This window comes from Chiloscyllium plagiosum, chromosome 3 (assembly GCF_004010195.1).
Source record: "Chiloscyllium plagiosum isolate BGI_BamShark_2017 chromosome 3, ASM401019v2, whole genome shotgun sequence".
In the NCBI taxonomy this organism is placed as follows: domain Eukaryota; kingdom Metazoa; phylum Chordata; class Chondrichthyes; order Orectolobiformes; family Hemiscylliidae; genus Chiloscyllium; species Chiloscyllium plagiosum.
In genome coordinates this window covers 96,401,043-96,420,206 of record NC_057712.1, presented here as the reverse complement: position 1 = coordinate 96,420,206, position 19,164 = coordinate 96,401,043, and the positions used below count along the sequence as shown (strand labels likewise).

Below are 19,164 nucleotides of genomic sequence, written 5' to 3'. Positions count from 1 at the left end.
AGACCCTTCGGTCCAATTTGCCCATGCTGACAAGTTATCGTAAATAAATCTAGTCCCATTTGCCAGCATTTGGGCCATATCCCTCTAAACCCTATTATTCATATATCCATTCTGATGCCTTTTAAATGTTGTAATTGTACCAGCCTCCACTATTTCCTGTGGCAGCTCATTTGACACATGCACCACCCTCTGCATGGAAAAAATTGCCCCTTAGGTCACTTTTAAATCTTTTCCCCTCACCTTAAACCTATGCCCTATTGTTTTGGACTCCTCCAACTGTGGGAAAAAGTTCTTATCTATTTACCCTATTCATGCCCTCATATTTTATAAACCTCAAGAAGGTCACCCCTCGGCCTTCAACGGTCCATAGAAAATAGCCCCAGCCTATTCAGCCTCTCCCTATAGCTGCATGTGCCCGCAAAGACCAGAATTGAATTTTCAAAAGTTTCATGCTGGCTAGTGCTCCCAACTTCACTATAAGGCCAAAATAATTTAAATTTGGAATCATGCTTTTAACAAATTTCGGGAGTTAACCAGTGTTAGTGTAGACAAAATTAAAGATCACACAACACCAGGTTATAGTCCAGCAGGTCTATTTGGAAGTACAAGCTTTTGGAGTGCTGCTCCTTCATCAGGTAGCTAGTAGGGCAGGATCATAGGACCCAGAATTTATAGATTCTGCCCCACAAGCTACCTGATGAAGCTTGTGCTCTGAAAGCTTGTACTTCCAAATAAAGCTGGTGTTGTGTGATTTATTTTTAACTTCGTCCACCCCAGTCCAACACCAGCACCTCCACAGAGTGTCACTGAGAGCAGTGGTCATCTGACTCCGTCTGTCTCTATTGACTTCTGAGGAGCTGCCTGTTCTAGTCAGCAAGGCATTGGTATTTCCCAACAGGATTGCCACTGCCTTGGCAGGCAGCGCCCACCTCCTGGAGACACTGAGGTGCCAAGCTTGTCTCCTGGCCATTTAAACCATTTATATCTAAAAATCACATTGCAGTAGCAATGCAGTTTGGGGGGGAGGGTGGGGACGGGACCTGGAATTCATCCAGGGATCAGGTTCCCAATGCCGCATTGAAAACCCAACCTAAGGCATCTATGAAAATCAACCAAGTCAGGAAAACAGGTCTTAGTGTGCGACAAGATGCAGGCAGCTGAGTTCTGATGCTGATGTTATGGATGAATGAAGTATACTGATATTTAAGTGAATGTCATAGAGTCATAGAGCATGGAAACAGACCCTTCAGTCCAATTTGTCCATGCCGACCAGATATCCTAAACTAATCTAGTCCCATTTGCCAACATTCAGCCCATATCCCTCTGAACCCTTCCCATTCATTAACTCATCCAAATGTCTTTTATGTGTTATAATTTTACCAGTTTCCACCATCTCCTCTGGAAGCTCATTCCATACACGCACCACCCTCTGTGTGAAAAAGTTGCCCCTCAGGTGCCTTTTAAATCTTTTCCCTCTTACCTTAATTCTGTGCCCTCCAGTGTTGAACTCACGTACCTTGGGGAAGGAACTTGACTATCCATGCCACTCATGATTTTATAAACCTCTATAACGTCACCCCTCAGCGTCCCAATGCTCCAGGGATAATAGCCCCAGCCTGTTCAGCCTCTCCTTATAGCTCAAACCCTCCAACTCCAGCAACATCCTTGTAAATCTTTTCTGAACCCTTTCAAGTATTGCAGCATCTTTCCTGTAGCAGGGAGACCAGAATTGCACGCATTATTCTAAAAGTTTCTTATAAAGGAGTGGTTCACTTGACAATAATGCACAGCATGTCTCACCCAAGGAGAACAATGACTTTAGGCCAGAAATGCAAGGGTTTGTAATATATCTATCAGTTCATCCACACAAAGAATAAATTACAGTGCAGCAATTGATCGTTTTTTTTCTGACAAGGTAAACATATCCACTGAGACTCTGTAATTTCTACAAATTCAGAATTTTCATCAATACAATGTGACTTCCAAACTACAGTGTCTTAAGAATAGTGAGAAAATATTGAGCCAGAAATGTCTGTCAAAATAACAGTGAGACAAAGGTTCTTTTTAAAAATTCATTCATAGGATCTGGCTATCACTGGCCAGGCCAGTATTTATTAGCCATCCCTAATACCCCAGAGGACAGTTAAGTGTCAATGACATTGTTGTGGGTCTGGAGTCTCATATAAGCCAGACCAGGTAAGGACGGCAGTTTCCTTCCCTAGAGGAAATTAGGGAAACAGATAGATTTTTCCAACAATTGGCTATAATTTGATGGTCACCATTAGACTCCTAATTCTAGATACTTGTTGAATTCAAATTCCATCATGTGCCATGGCAGTATTTGAACCTGGGTCCATAGAACCTTATCAGGTCTCTGGATTGACAGTCTAGCGATAATGCCACAAAGCCATCACCTCCCATAAAAATTACAGCAATTTCAAGTAAGAGCGGATATGCAGTAAAATACCATTTCCCAAATGTTGCTGACCAAGGAGTTGTTCGGTTCATGAAAATGGCATTTTGCTTTCTGGTTCATTATTGAGTGGCACGATGTTGCTGTACTTGCACAGGAGATGTAAACTAAACTCGCACAAAAGTGTAAGTACTCTTTTCTTGATGAGGTTATGCCAGTCAAGCTCTCTGGCATTGAAAATGAATCATTACAAAGTTAACCCCTCATCCCTTCAGATACGAATTATTGTTGGCGATTCTAATGATACCAACTTTACAAACAGCTTTTTTCCTTTCTATGCTCTGTTAATCTTTTAGAGTCTTGTTGGGCATTGCATTCTCTCAGTCTAATTTACATGTCTTTTTCAATTCTTGCAGTCTTTATTTCATAATGCTTTCATCTGATTGTAGCATTGATGTGGAGGAGCAGGTGGACTGGTGTGGACAAAGTTAAAAATCGCACAACTCCAGGTTATAGTCCAACAGGCTTATTTGGAAGTACTAGCTTTTGGAGCACTGCTCCTTCATCAGGTAGCTGTGGAGCAGTATCATAAGACATGGAATTTATAACGAAAGATTATAGTGTCATGCAACTGGAACAATATATTGAACAAACTTAGATTGCTGTTAAGTTCTTTCATCTTTTAGAATGGATAGCAGATTTTGGTTCATTAATATGTAAATCCTAGAACGTCTTTTAAGTCACATTCTCAAGCTGTGGACGGCTCGGTGGCACAGTGGTTAATACTGCTGCCTCACAGCGCCAGAGACCCGGGTTCAATTACTGTCTCAGGCGACTGTCTGTGTGGAGTTTGCACATTCTGCACGTGTCTGCGTGGGTTTCCTCCGGGTGCTCCGGTTTCCTTCCACCAGTCCAAACATGTGTGGGTTAGGTAAATTGGCCATGCTAAATTGCCTGGAGTGTTAGGTGAAGGGGTAAATATAGGGGAATGGGTCTGGGTGGGTTGCACTTCGGCGGGTCGGTGTGAATTTGTTGGGCCGGAGGGTCTGTTTCCACACTGTAAGTAATCTAAATCTAATCTTAACTTAAAGTTTTCAAAAAAAAGTGATACCTCAGCTCAGACAATGCATTATAGATATGAGGTTAGAGTCTGTCTGTATCCCAATTTGAGTCAGACTGGTTCTGTTTCCAAAGTAAGAATTTACAAAATGTTATATGGTTTGACTGCTAGCAGATTGTGTGTTTTTTGAGCAAAATAGAATATATCTGCAATCACAATTCTGTAAATTCAAATTCACCCCATATACTTGTATGTGTGTCAGTGTGCATGAGAGAGAGTGAGTGTGCATGCGAAAGTGTGGGTGTGTTTGTGTCTATGCATGCTTGGTAGAGTGTGTGCATGAATGTGACGGAGTATACACCTGTGAGATGGCATGTGCGTGAGTGTGTGTATATGAGAGGGTCTCATGAGTGTGAGAGAGTGTGTGTATGTATATATGCGTGTCTGTGTGTGAGAGAGTGTGTAGTATAGTGGGTCACCTGTAGTGTGACATGAACCCAGGGTCCCAGTTGAGGCCATCCTCATGGGTACCGAACTTAGCTATCAGCCTCTGCACGACCACTGTGTGTTGTTGCGTATCCCGAAGTCCACCTGGGAGGACCATTACTTGAAGATCTGAGGCCGAATGTCACCAACCACTGAAATGTTCCCCAACTGGAGGGAATATCCCTGTTTGGTGATGGTTGTGCAGTGTCCTTTCATCCGTTGTAGCGTCTGCTCGGTCTTGCCAATGTACCATGCCTCGGAGCATCCTTGTCTGCAGTGTTTGAGATAGACAACATTGGCCGAGTCACATGAAGACCTGCTATGTACATGGTGGGTGGTGTCCTCATGTGTAATGGTGGTATCCATGCTGACATTCTGACATATCTTGCAGTGGTTGCCATGACGGGATTGTACAGTGTTGTGGTTGATGTGTTTGCTTGAACAATGATCTTGGTGATTGTTTAAAGGTGAGAAGTGGATCGTTTGACAGTTCTGATGTGCCACAGTGAGAATCTGTAATGACCTCCTCAGGAGACAGGCACGAGATGCAACTGATAGCGTAGCCTTTGTTGTCCAGTACATCCTGTGAGTGGAGAAACTATGTCATGTTCTTCGCAGCCTGCAGCACATTATCGATGAGGATGAGCACCTCACCAAGATCTTCCCTACACCTCCACTTCTTCCATTTAAACAACTGCCAAACCTTAAACAGACCATTGCTCGTAGCAAACTGCCCAGCCTTCAGGACAACTTCAATCACAACACCGTACAACCCTGTCATGGCAACCATAACAAGACGTGTCAGAGTGTTGACATGGATATCACTAATACACTTGGGGACCCCATCCACCATGCATGCGGCAGGTATTCATGTGACTCTGCCAACATTGTCTATCTCATACGCCTCAGGCAAGGATGCTCCGAGGCATGGTACATTGGCAAGACCGAGCAGACACTACAACAACGAATGAATGGACATTGTGCAATAATCACCAGACTGGGATGTTCCCTCCCAGTTGGGGAATACTTCAGCGATCGGGGACAGTTGGCCTCGGATCTTCGGGTGACCATCCTCCAAGGCGGACTTCGGGATATGCAACAACACAGAGTAGCCAAGCAGAGGCTGATACCCAAGTTTGGAACTCACGTGGATGGCCTCAACCGGGATCTTGGGTTCATGTCACACCACAGGTGACTCTACTACACGATACACACTCTCTCTCGCACACGCACACACTCTTACATACTCATACACTCACGCAGACCCTCATACACATGTTCTCTGTCAGACACACACGCACACATACACTCCCCACACACACCCATGCACGCACCCTGTCACAGGCTTCTACTCTGTCACATTCATGCACACACTCTACCAAGCACATATACAGACAAACACACACTCTCATGCGCGTGCGTGCACACACAGACACACATACACAGATATATTTAATTTGCTCAAAAAGCACCCAATCTGCAGGCAGTCAATCCATATAAATTCCTACTTTGGAAATAGAACCAGCCTGACTCAAGATTGGGATACAGACAGACTCTAACCTCACACCTTTAATGCATTGTCTGAGCTGAGATGTCACCTTTTTTTTTATAAAACCTTAAGTTATCTTGAGAATGTGACTTAAAAGAAGTCCTGGGGTTTACGTATTAATGAACCGAAATCTGCAACCCGTACTAAAAGATGAAAGACTTAACAGCAATCTAGGTTTGTTCAATATATTGTTTCAGTTGCATGACACTGTAATCTTTTTCTATAAATTCTGTGCCTTATGATCCTGCTCCAAAGCTACCTGATGAAGGAGCAGCACTCTGAAAGCTAGTATTTCCAAATAAGCCTGTTGGTCTATAACCTGGTGTTGTTTGATTTTAACTTCACCTGATTAGTGTAAGGAGATATGTAATGGCTTTTCCTATTAACTCAGAGCTTCAGTGCAATATTGCCAGCTCTTACTTTCAACAAATTTTAGTTGAACTATTTAGAGACATGAACATGCAAAGACAGATTTAATAGAGAATGATATTAGATGCTTTGCTGGAGCAAAATAAAATTTCTCTGAGGTACAACCTAACTTTAAGCATTCAGTGTATTGCATAACAGCCTTGTCCTAGTACATCATTAATGGGATAAATCAATGACTCTGTATGTTTCCAATTTATGATATAATGTTACAGTGATTATATAATCGATTTACACAGAACATCTTTTTACAATGTCTTTGTGAAAAGTCTGCATTTTCCTGTGCATTTGTGAAATAATGCAATCCAAATTACTAGTTTGCAAATGAAGATTGAACCTTCAGGATACAAAATGCTTTTACATTTAAACACTCCTATAGTTAAAGACGTGTGAATCTGCCTTCATGATTGGGCTTGCAGTTTAAATGATATAAAGCAAGAAAACGTGAACATCAATAATGCTGTTTCATAGTACAAACTCATTAATGTAAAGGCAGGTAGGTGCCAGAGTGAACTGCTGTCTCACTGAAGTCGTAGATGCCACACAGTTTCAGTCTTTCTTCATCACTGCATGAAAACTCTTGGAAGGAATTCTCACTCAAAATCACAGGATGTTGAATGCATTTAAAAGTGGTGCTGAGTTGAGTATATTGAGGTAGATGTTATGAAATTTTAATTGTTCTATGGAAAGTTTCTCTCCAAAACACCTTCTGGATCATGTCTCATTTTCTTTGTGAATATTTTGTCAGTAATCTCAATTTTTGTTCCTCTTAGTCATTTGACATGGATCTGAGATGTTTGCTGCAGCTCTCTTGAATCTTGTCACCATTTTACATACAATACAACCAATAGAGCAATCATTTTACAAGTTTTAGATCTTGATGATTGGATCATTAAGTCCAGTTGTAAGTTTTAGAATTTAATAATAAACAAATCCAGAAGTATTTTAAATGAGACATTCACAAATCTTAAGGTTAACTTCTAGTTCTGTCTACACAGTAGTAGTCTTTAGCAACCAGAGAGTTAAATAATGGTCAGGTTATTAATGCATTCTGATGGGTTCCACTCATCCCAACTTCAGAGTTTGCAGCAGCATTAAAATAGGATTCATCCGAGACAGGTGGAGATATCCTAAATATTTAAACTTGAGATTTAATGTGTTTAATTAGACCCTGATGTAATCTGGTCAATAGAATATTTACATATTTTGTCCAACCTGCCAGCGCAACTTAGTGTCAGGCTTTGTCAGAAGAGATGTAGAATTGTAACTTTTTTTCAAGGGTTCTTTGAGTCTGGAGGAGCAATTGTGTTTTTAGACATTCATATTAGGTAAACAGCACGGGGATGCTTCCAAATGATTGTATAGAAGTGAACTTTAGCAAGTTTAGGGGCAGAGGTAAATGTAAGGGAATGGGTCTGGGTGGGTTGCGCTTCGGCGGGTCGGTGTGAACTTGTTGGGCCGAAGGGCCTGTTTCCACACTGTAAGTAATCTTAAAAAAAATTTCTATTTGATTGCCTGTTCAGTAATCTAGGCACAACATGGGATTTATACAATTTCATAAATGTCAGTTAAGGATATAAACTTTGATCTGTTCTCTTACTTGCCACAATTGTTTCCTTGTTTTCTTTTTCTGCTTCACCATAACAGAGTGAACAAACAGCCTTGCATCGAGCAGCTGTTGTGGGTAATACCGAGGTCATCTCAGCACTCATTCTTGAGGGATGTGCTCTAGACCGGCAGGACAAGGTGAGAAAGACATACTCTTATTTCACAAAAGATATGTGAATGGCAGAAATGTTCTCAGTGACAATTCATCTCTCAGATCTGAAATTCAATTGTGCTCATCCGGATAAGTTCAGAGTCTTGTTGACTTTTTTAGCTATGAAATTATTTTTGGACAGTAGTGTTAAATAAGTGGTAGTGAGTTGATAGTCCATTTTCTGTTCTTTCAAATTTTCCACAATATGACCAAAACAAATTTCATCCTCTTTGTATCTGAAAGCTTGAGGTTGTTCTGTGTGACAGGAGATTAGCCTATGTAACCCCGAATTGTATTGAATATAAATCACACAGATTACCAGTAATTGAGACGAAATTGAGTTTCCCTCAGGAATGATATGCCGAGCGTAGACATTGTGGGAAATAGATGCATCACAGTGGAAAATTCCATTCTGAAATAGATAAGAGAAGAGGAAGCATCACTTTGCATCTGAGCTGGGAGTATGTAATGTTGACACAGTGAAAAAAGTATTTGATATTCACAAAATAGATGGTGCAGATTTCTTTCCAGATAGTGTAAAATTTATAACACACAAATTCCAGACAATGACCACATTCAGCAAGAGAGAGTTTAACTATCACCTCATCATGTTTGGATCAAAACCTAGAAATTGCAATTTACTGGCATTGTGGGAATATCTTCCTCACAGAAGGTTGACTTACCACCTTGCAGGGCAACAAAGGATTGGCCAATCTTGCCAGCAATACTCGCATACCATGAATGACCTTTTTTTTAAGTATGTGACAATGCTGTGGCTTTAAAAGATGTATTCTGACCTAGTTTTTTTTAAGAGAAACGAGGGGTACGGAGCAAGCTGTGGTAACATAAACAACTTGCGAGGCCTTGGGATTTTATTTTAAAGTTGGAACAATAGAAGCGGCCTAGATGGTGTGGCCAGCTCTCACAGACCAGGATTTTTTTATTTAGCTGCTGGAGTCTCAGAGAAGCCTAAGCAATATTTCTTGGTTACAGCTAGAAGCTGGGCTTTCTGTTTACACTGTTGTCGTTGCATGTGAGAAAATCTGTTTTCTGAATTTGCCTTTTTGCCAAGGGGTGTATTTATGAGATCCTACGACATTGGAACAATTAATTAGTAATAGTTACTGTATCTTTTACTCTGTTAAGTTTTCCAGTACAGTTACGTTATTCTAAGTTCTTCTTTCTTTTGTTGTATTTTAACTATAATGTTTGAATAACTTGTGTTTTGCTTAACGTTGAGTAGTTTGACCTGTTGAACTACATCTGGAACACAACACTTTACATTTGCCTTTAAAATAAAGGACTAGGCTTCCTTCATGAAATATTTTGAGGGGGTCTGATCTGGTCCGTTAAAAAGTAAAATTTTTCATCTGCATTGTTTTAAGTATATGAGATTCGCTTTGGCTATGCTTATGCTTGCCAACAAACTGTAGCTTGTATTTCTGTAATTGTTCAGTGCCTTCTCAGAGAAGCTATTGCTGAAGCATTTTCTTTCAATTTTCTTTGAATTATAGGATGGTAACACTGCTCTGCATGAAGCTTGCTGGCATGGTTTCAGTCAATCTGTCAAACTCCTGGTCAAGGCAGGAGCAAATGTCCATGCAAAGAATCAGGTTAGAAAGAAGGATTGGGGTTTCTGTTATTTTTATTTGACTCAAAGATCGATTGATCAGTGTAATAGGTTGTGTATGATACTTTGGGCAATAGTGTAAAGCAGGCAATTGGTTAGCCATTTGATTTTAACAGAAATGCAAATTGGAAGAGACGTGTAATGGATTGCAAATCTGAGATTACCCATTTTACATTATTGCTCAAAGTCAGTATTATAGCCTGAATGTGTTACAGGAATTAATTTCATGAACATTTCATTTTAACAATTTGGATATACATTATTAAACTGCAGTTTCTCATGGCTCTTGCAGCAAAGTTTTCCCTTTATAACCTTGAACAAAAAGAAGCTGCACGTTCTCAGCCTGATCCCAACAGTCATGCTTTCACAAAAGGGCTCATTTTCAGGAATGTGCAGGTTTCTGCATTTGCAGAAAGCTCTGGACATATAGGACATTTTCCACCTTGTAGGTACATTTTCAAGAAAATTACTCCTGTTGTCGAAAAAATATATACTTTGTAATAGCTGTTACTGAGGATTTATAATGTTCCTTTATAATGAATGACTTAATTTATTCAAAAAATCATTACAGTATCCAGGACATTTTTTTGATGCACCATCCAATTTGTTTGTAAATTATAAAGTATTGAGTCGCTCAAGTCTCATTCATCCATATCCTGCATGCTTCCTGACCTACACTGGCTCACAATCTGACAGCACCTCAATTTTGAAATGCTCGTCCTTGCTTTCAGTTCCTTACATGGTCTCACCACTCCATATCTCTGTAACTTCCTGAAGCTCTGCAAGACTGTGAGGCCGCTGTGTTCCTTCAAATCTGACCTCAAGTGTACCTTTTTTCTCTCTCTACCACTGCTACATGTGCTTTCAGTTGCTGAAGCCTTCAGGGCTAGAATTTCCATTGGTAAATGTTCAGGCTTCATTGTTCTGTATCTTTTAAAATACTCTACAACATATCTCTTTGATCAAGCTTTTTTTGATATTTTGGATGTCTCTGTAGCTCTGTTTTCGGTGCTAATGATATTTCACTAACTTAAAGTTGCTATGGAAATAAAGATTTTCTACTGACTGTAACAGTATTTGTCATATTGTTTTGAACTCATTGTTGAGCTGATTTGAGGCACTAAATTTTGAAGCTGGACTATGTCTGTGCAAGTCTCTACAAATGCAGCTCTTGGACAGACTGCAGTCCATCAGAACCTAAGCTGTTTCATACTTCTCTTTCTTATTTAAAATGATTGTTTTCTGCTTATTATCTTCCCTTTGACAGCCATCCAGTAAACTGTAAACACAAGCCCAGCTGGTTCACCATAAACCCCCTGGATAAAATGAAAGTGATAATTTACAAAATAACATTTAGAAGCATGTTACATAATGGTTAAAAAGCATCATAGAATGATATCATGCAGAAGGAGGCCATTCAGCCCACTGTGCCTGTACTGAATAAATGAAAGAGTTCCCCAACTAATGTGATGACCTTTGGGCTATAAGCAGTACAGTAAACTAAATTTCTATAGAGAGAAAAGCAGGATTAACATTTGGAATCCAGCGACCCTTCATCAGAATCGTTCTGGAGAAGGGCCACTAGTTTTCTCTCAATGGATGCTGCCAGATAGGCTGAGTTTCTTCAACAGTTTCTGTTTTGTTTTACATTTCCAGCATCTGCAGTTCTTTTTTTAATAATTAAAATTTCTAGTTTTCTTGAAACATATGTAGAATTTTTAATTGTAATCAAGAATATTTGGAAAGGACTTTAAGAGAGATCAAATGTGATTATTGTTGAATAATAAGTAGTCCTGATCCAAGTGACCTAGCAATTCTTGACCTTGAAAGAATGTTACAAAAGAGGCCAAGTGCCTGGCAGGTAGAGAGAAAATCTGCAAGGAATCAGAGGGGTTCTTCGGGCAGAGAATCAGAGGGCGAAGGCAATCAGTGTCAGATGCAGATACAATGAGAACTGGTGAGGAGAAGAAGCAAATTGCTCCCAGGAAGATGTCAGTTTTTCAGTTATTTGTGTTTAACAGAAAAAGACATTGAGTCCTTGAAGGTACTGAATAAGATTAAAAGAGTCCCAAACCTGGAAGTGAATGCATAGATCAGAGACGTCAAAGAGTTGGGTGTTTTGCCAAAGGTGCTCAAACTGTGAACTGGAGTGTCACTGTTTGGTTGAAAGCAAGAAAGTTAATGAACTGAATCAAAAGGAATATCGAGCTTTCTTAGCCGACACCAACATAACATTAACAAAGTTCTTGAAGCGACTCGACAGAAAAAAATTTTCGTTTGAAAATTAAGGAAAAGAAATGTAGATCAGGGAAAAGAACCCGAAGTTATGAATGATCCTGAATTTAAACAGGATAAACTGAGTTCATTTGTCATGAAGGGTGATTAGGTGTTTGACTGTTTAAAAAGTTTTCAAATACCATATATACTGGAGTAATAGTCAATCTCATGTAAAAGTCAATCCCCTATTTTTGGCCAAATAATCCGGAATTTTCCATATATCTCATGGAAAGGTCAACCCTAGTTCTTCGTGGATAACAGAACAACGTTTATGAGTCAGTGTGCCAACTGTGGCGTTCCGCTCCAGCATTTCCAGTCTGCCGTTTGTTCCACTTTGCTCCCAGTCTTCCAGTCCACTGGCTGTTGTGTTTTACTCCGGGTTTTCAGAATTACCATAATTCATTGTTTATTTTTCTTTATTCATTTAGAGATCAGTTGAGCTTCTGCTAATGATATGGTTTGAATTTGATGTGCATGCATTTTCAGGCCCTCAAAAGTAGTATCCATATAATAGTCGACCCTATAAATTTAACCTTAGAAAGTAGTCCAAAAAATTCGACTGTTACAGAGAAACCTTGATTATCCGAACATCAATTATCCGAATTTCAGATTATTTGAACAATATTGCAAGGACCCCATACTTGGCTGAACTGTTAAAAATCACACAACACCAGGTTATAGTTCAACAAGTTTAATTGGAAGCACTAGCTTTTGGAGCATGGCTCCTTCATCAGGTGGTTGTGGAGGACACAATTGTGAGGCACAGAATTTATAGCAAAAATTTACAGTACGATGTAACTGAAATTATACATTGAAAAATACCTTGATTGTCTGTTGAGTCTTTCATCTGTTCGAATACCATGATAGTTTCACTTCTTTCATGTGTAAATCACAAAACACTTTTTAAAAAAGTTGCATTCTCAGGTTAACTGTAACAATTGGTGTTAGCTAGACAATATGTTTAAGGTGTTAGCCCCTTGTGTTCTCTGTCTATGCCATGATGTTTAGATTGATTCTAATCTAAAAAGTGAGATAACAGAGTTTGACATGAATTCATGCAGTTTTTGAGCAAAGTACAATGTAACCCTGCAAGTACAAATTCACCCCACAAAATATATGTGTGCATGTGGGTCTTTGTCTGTGTGTGTCTGTCTGGATTGGAGGTTGAGAGTGTGAGAGTGTGTGTGTGTGTATAGTGAGTGCAGAGTGTCTTAAGTCAACAAACAGGAGTGTTCCCTCCCAGTTGGGGAACACTTCAGTGGTCCAGGTCATTCGACCTTGGACCTTCGGGTGACCATCCTTCGGGACAGGCAGCAGCGAAAAGTGGCCAAGCAGAGGCTGATAGCTCAGTTCGGTACCCATAGGGAAGGCCTCAACCGGGACCTTGGGTTCATGTCACATTACAGGTGACCACCATTGCACTATATACACACACAGATACTCCTTCACACACACACAGGCACTCCTATACACACATACACACGGACACATATACACAGATGCGCACACAGTCACACACACCCTTACAGACACACACACACTCCCACACTCACACATGCACCCCCTCACAGACTTAAGACGCTCTGCACTCACTACACACACACATACACTTTCTCACACTCACAACCCCCAACCCAGACAGACATACACACACACACAGGCAGATAAAGACCCACATGCACACATATATTTTGTGGGGTGAATTTGTACTTGCAGCGTTACATTGTACTTTGCTCAAAAACTGCATGAATTCATGTAAAACTCCATTATCTCACTTTTTAGATTAAAATCAATCTAAACATCATGACATAGACAGAGAACACAGGGGGCTAACACCTTCAACATATTGTCTAGCTAACACCATTGTTAACAGCTAACCTGAGAATGCAACTATTTTAAAAAATGGTTTTGTGATTTACACATGAAAGAAGTGAAACTGTCATGGTATTCTAACAGATGAAAGGCTTAACAGACAATCAGTTTTTCAATGTATAATTCAATTACATCACACTGTAAATTTTTGCTATAAATTCTGTGTGTTAGGATTGAGCCCTCCACTACCACCTGATGAAGGAGTGTCGCTCTGAAAGCTAGTGTGCTTCCAATTAAACCTGTTGGACTATAACCTGGTGTTGTGTGATTTTTAACTTTATACACCCCAGTCCAACACTGACATCTCCAAATCATGACTCTCTGGATGAAGAGATTTCTCCTTGTCTCTGTGCTAAATGGCCTACCCTGTATCCTTACAGTACGACTGCTGGTTCCCTGATCATTGGGAACATTTATTCTGGTTAGTCCTGTTAGAATTTTATATGTTTATGTGATTCCATTCTCATTGTTCTAAACTCCCATGAATACGGTCTGTACCAATCCAGTCTTAGTAAATATGTCCTGCACCCCAGTAATCAGCCTAGTAAACCGTCATTACACACCCTCCATAGCCAGAATATCCTTTTAACACCAGGTGTGGTCTCACCAAATCCCTGTACAAGTGCAGAAAGACATCCTCCTTTACTTAAATCCTCCTTTACTTAAATCCTCTGGCTATGGAGGCCAACATTCCATTTATCTTATTTACCGCCTGTTGCACCTGCATGCTTATTTTCAGTGACTGGTGTACATCAACTCGGTCTTGTTGCGCCTCCTCCTTTCCCTATCTGTTGCCATAATTATCATCTTATTTTTTTCTACCAAATTGGATAACCTCTCATTAATCCACACGATTCTTCATCTTCCATGCATTTGCCCACTCATGCAACTTGTCCAAATTACATTGAAGCATCTCTACATTCTGCTCACAGTTCACCGTCCCACCCAATTCAGAATTCAGAGTAACATTTCCCCCTTGGTGTTGTCTTTGGTTCAGTTTACCAATCTGCTTACTGACCCTTACACTGGAAACAATTTCTCATTTCTTCCCCATCAAAATTCTTTGTGAACTTGAACATGTATTGGAACTTGCCTTAACCTTCTGTGTTCTAAGGAGGATAATCCAGCTTTCTTTGGGCATTCCACTTCACTGAAGGTCTTCATTCCTGGTAGTATTCTAATAAATCTCCACCCACACACTTTAAAGTCCTAAAATCCTCTGGAAATGTGGTGCCAGATTCAGAAAGATTTAATGTAGCTTCCTTATTTTGTACTTTAAACCTCTAGTAATAAAGCTTGTGATGTCTTTTTAACAATCTGCTCACCATATCTTGCTATTTACAAAGGTTTTGTGAACACAGAACATGCAGGTCTATTTGTTCTTTCAACTAAATTCACCGTGAGAAACGGCCATTTCAATATCATGTCTTCCAATATTTCTGTATATTCTGATTATTCCTGAGCTGTGACCAAAGAGTTAATAAAATACCTGCTTCCACAAACCTGACTGAGGTGCAAGTGCCCCAGATTGTTAAATTTTGATTCCAGGAGAGTAGATGTTAGCAGGAGTCTGAGCCGTTATACCTGGAATTATTGTGGACACAGTAGCAAGAGCTGCCTACTGTGAAGATGGGTTGGTGAAACCCACCCCTTTCTGATCCAGGATTTTAACCCACTAAGTAAAATAATGAGAAAATAGCTCTCCATCTCTCACATGCCCCCACCCTTCTCACACACTTTCCACCCTAACTCATATCATCTCGTTCCTTCTCTCCAACCCCCAATGGTTCCTCATACCCTTGATGCTAAACTATCCTCCTCTTTCCAACTCCAAGTCCCCTTATCCAGCCAAGCCAAACTATGCTCCCCACACCCTTCTTGCAAAGTCACATCCCTCTTAAACACCTCCCCCCACCCCCACCCACCCAGCCTTTCATATGCTCCATCAAGCTCTGGCCCTCTTACCACCCTCAATAACACTTCATATCCACAATCAAACCTATGTTCCTCTACCCAGACCCCATCTTACCATCTTCATCCTTTACCTGACCCATGTTGAGTTGAGCGAAAATGAAGTTTAAACTATCTATTGGTGACTTCAATGTGTTTAAACAAAAATCAATAAATTTATATTCCTCAATAAGCTAATTCCTCATGAAAAAAGGTACTTGTACGCACAGCCCCACAAAGACTTTGTCCCCACTTGAAGTTGTCAATCTGACTGAGTGATTGTAAAATCAGTCATGCAGCACAAATTGTATAATGATAGCCCTCAGGTTTTATGCTGAATTTGTTTGCAAAAGTTTAAAGGCTACCCTCACTTGGTCAGATAAGTCTCTCAGCTTTAGGTCTTCTGCTAAAAAGTGTAAAAACCACAAGTCTTACTTGGGACATCCTAGTGGTGAAAGTTGGATCACCCTTTAGCAGCTGCATTTTTAACATGGGCAGCTACACCTCCATTGACCCCAGATGTGAAAATTGCAATCCATGCCTATTCACCCCGAGCAAAAATGGTGAGTGCTGCATTCAGGGCAGTACTTTCTGAATCCGGACTTCAATATAGTTTTGGCTAAGGTGGAGCCTCTTTCTGTTCTTATGAAGATTTACTTCTTTTATTCTGTTTTTGCTCTTAAAATATTGTCTCCAGTCTGTTTTCCGAAATTGATGTTTTCAAGTTTTGATATATATCATAATGATTTGGAGTGGAAGGCAAGAACGTTTTTATGTTAGTGATCTAACCACAAACACCTAGAGCTAACAGGGCGTATGAATTGGTTCACATAGTTCTGTCTGTCCTATTTCCTAACTGGTGCTGGTGAAATATGCAGGAGTAGGTTGGAATACAGTACAGCTCCCTCGAGCTGTCTGAAGGGAAGTGTCTGACATCTATTAAGTGCTATCTAATAACTGCTTGGCTGAAATTAATACATAGGGAATTAGCATGAAAGCCTCTTGAATTTAAACAGACTGATAATCTTCTTTATACACAATGACATTGTTTAGTAACTTTTCAGTGTTGCCGCTTGTGTCTCCCTTAAGGCAGGTAACTTAGCCCTCCACTTGGCCTGTCAGAATGGCCATTCCCAGAGTTCCCGTGTACTATTGCTAGGAGGGTCCAGACCTGACATTAAGAACAGTGTAAGTGAGGGTCTGCTCTTTTCTACATTTTTTGATATTGAGAATATTTTACTTTTTAAAAAAAAAGGATCTTGCTTGCCTTCAGCATTTTTAATGGTTTATGTTCAGCCTGACTTGGAGTTGAAATGTTTTTGTTTTGCAGATGGGTGACACGTGTTTACACATTGCTACTCGTTACAATCACGTGACTATTATTAGAATCCTCCTGAGTGCTTTCTGTTCTGTTAGTGAGAGGAACCAGGTCAGTAACATCAAACTCTGTCCCTGCACTCTTTCCTGTGTGGGAGAATGTTTAGTCTCACTCAAACTACGTTGCCAGCTAATGTGTCAGTTCCCCGGTTCCATCCCGATTCTGGATCATTTTCCTGGGATTAGGAGGCACAATTGCACAGGGTGGATTTACCAGTTAAGGACTAATGAAGGCATTTTATTTGGAAGAATTTTCAAGTCTGTCTCAAGGTGCCTGGGAAGTGCAGCTGCCTGGAAGTGGCCTCTCTGTGCCACATCCAAGGTTAGCATTCCTGCTGGAACCAAAAGACCTGCCTGCAGTCTGGTCTCAACTGCAGCTACCCTGTGCAGTTTCCCACTGTCCCATTCCCATCCAATCCCATCCTCAACAGCACTGACCCAGATGCTGAGCCGTTCCTATATTTTAAGTTCAGAAAGGGTGAAGAGTGGGAACCTCCATGCTGAGTTGTCTACACCATTTAGTTATCCAGCTGCTACTTTTGTTCTTTGCTACTATTGGCTGTTCAGCTGAGAGAGTCCATCTTTAACTGGATGGCACACCGATCCTGTGGCTACTAACTGGGCCAATTCAGGGGAAGTCACAAGTGAGTGATCCTCATTTGAGCCTAGCAGTGATGTCCTGATGCCTGCAAGGAAAACCCAACCTGTGGAGTGCATTATTCAAATTTATCATTTATTACAAGTGAAAAGTTAAACATATTAATAGGCTTCAACATTACAATGATAAGTTTTGTAAATTACATTGACAGCTCATTGTAGGTATGGACAAAAAGCAGCACAAACACAAAAAAAGATTAAAATAAGCTTAATTGTGATGAATTACTGTTCAAATACACAATTGAATTTAATATTATGCGTGTTGTGTCTAAAAATGCTTTAAATTGTCAATTCCAATAGTGAGTACAATTTACTTGTTTCCGAAAGTGACTGATTTTCATTTCAAATTAATCTCATTTAAAATTGTATGCTGGTGACAGTCATAGTCATAGAAATGTACAGCATGGAAACAGACCCTTCGCTCCAATTTGTCCACACCAACCAAATATCCCAACCTAATCTAGTTCCATTTGCCAGCACTTGGCCCATATCCTTCTAAACCCTTCCTATTCATATACCCATCCAAATACCTTTTAAATGTTGCAATTGTACTAGCCTCCACCACTTCCTCTGGCAGCTCATTCCATACATGCACCATCTTCTGCGTGAAAAAGTTGCCCTTTAGGTCTCTTTTATAGCTTTCCCCTCTCACCCTAAACCTATGGCCTCTAGTTCTGGACTCCACCACCTCAGGGAAAACACTTTGTCTACTTATCCTATCCATGCCCCGCATGATTTTGTAAACCTCTATAAAATCACCCCTCAGCCTCCGATGCTCCAGGGAAAACAGCCCCAGCCTATTCAGCCTCTCCCTATGGCTCAAATCCACCAACCCTGGCAACATCCTTGTAAATCTTTTCTGAACTCTTTCAAGTTTCACATCTTTCTGATAGGAAGGAGACCAAAATTGCATGCAATATTCCAAAAGTGGCCTAACCAACGTCCTGTACAGCTGCAAAATGACCTCCCAACTCCTGTACTCAATACTCTAACAAATAACGGAAAGCATACCAAACGCCTTCTTCACTATCCTATCTACCTACGACTCTACTTTTAAGGAGCTATGAACCTGCACTCCCTTTGTTCAGCAACACTCCCTAGGACCTTACCATTAAGTGTCTAAGTCTTGCTAAGATTTGTTTTCCCAAAATGCTGAATTAAACTCCATCTGCCACTCCTCAGCCCATTGGCCCATCTGATCAAGATCCTGTTGTAATTGAGGTAACCTTCTTCGCTGTCCACTACACCTCCAATTTTGATGTTATCTGCAAACTTATTAACTATACCTCCTATGTTCACATCCAAATCATTCATAGAAATGAAGAAAAGTAGTGGACCCAGCACTGATCCTTGTGGCACTCCACTGGTCACAGGCCTCCAATTTGAAAAACAACCCTCCACCACCACCCTCTTTCTTCTACCTTCAAGGCAGTTCTATATCCAAATGGCTAGTTCTCCCTGTATTCCATGAGATCTAATCTTGCTAAACAGTTTCCATGGGGTACCTTGTCAAACCCCTTACTGAAGTCCATAAGGATCACGTCCACCGGTCTGACCTCATCAATCCTCTTTGTTACTTCTTCAAAAAACTCAGTCAAGTTTGTAAGACATGACTTCCCCACAAAGTCATGTTGACTATCCCTCATCAGTCCTTGCCTTTCCAAATGCATGTATATCCTGTCCCTCAGGATTCCCTGAGTTGAAATGT

General features: G+C 40.4%; 1 protein-coding gene across 3 annotated transcripts in view; it reads left to right on the top strand.

The window, feature by feature from the left end:
- The window catches only part of ankrd6b (ankyrin repeat domain 6b), an 80,692-nt gene that overhangs the window by 30,371 nt on the left and 31,157 nt on the right, over positions 1 to 19,164 (top strand). For 2 of the 3 annotated variants that reach the window (XM_043686720.1, XM_043686713.1), the window contains exons 3-6: positions 7,582 to 7,680; positions 9,208 to 9,306; positions 16,512 to 16,610; positions 16,753 to 16,851. In XM_043686720.1, the coding sequence (XP_043542655.1) occupies positions 7,582 to 7,680; positions 9,208 to 9,306; positions 16,512 to 16,610; positions 16,753 to 16,851 (396 nt within the window). The remainder of the gene's footprint in view (positions 1 to 7,581; positions 7,681 to 9,207; positions 9,307 to 16,511; positions 16,611 to 16,752; positions 16,852 to 19,164) is intronic. The other variant, XM_043686716.1, reaches the window with a different exon arrangement.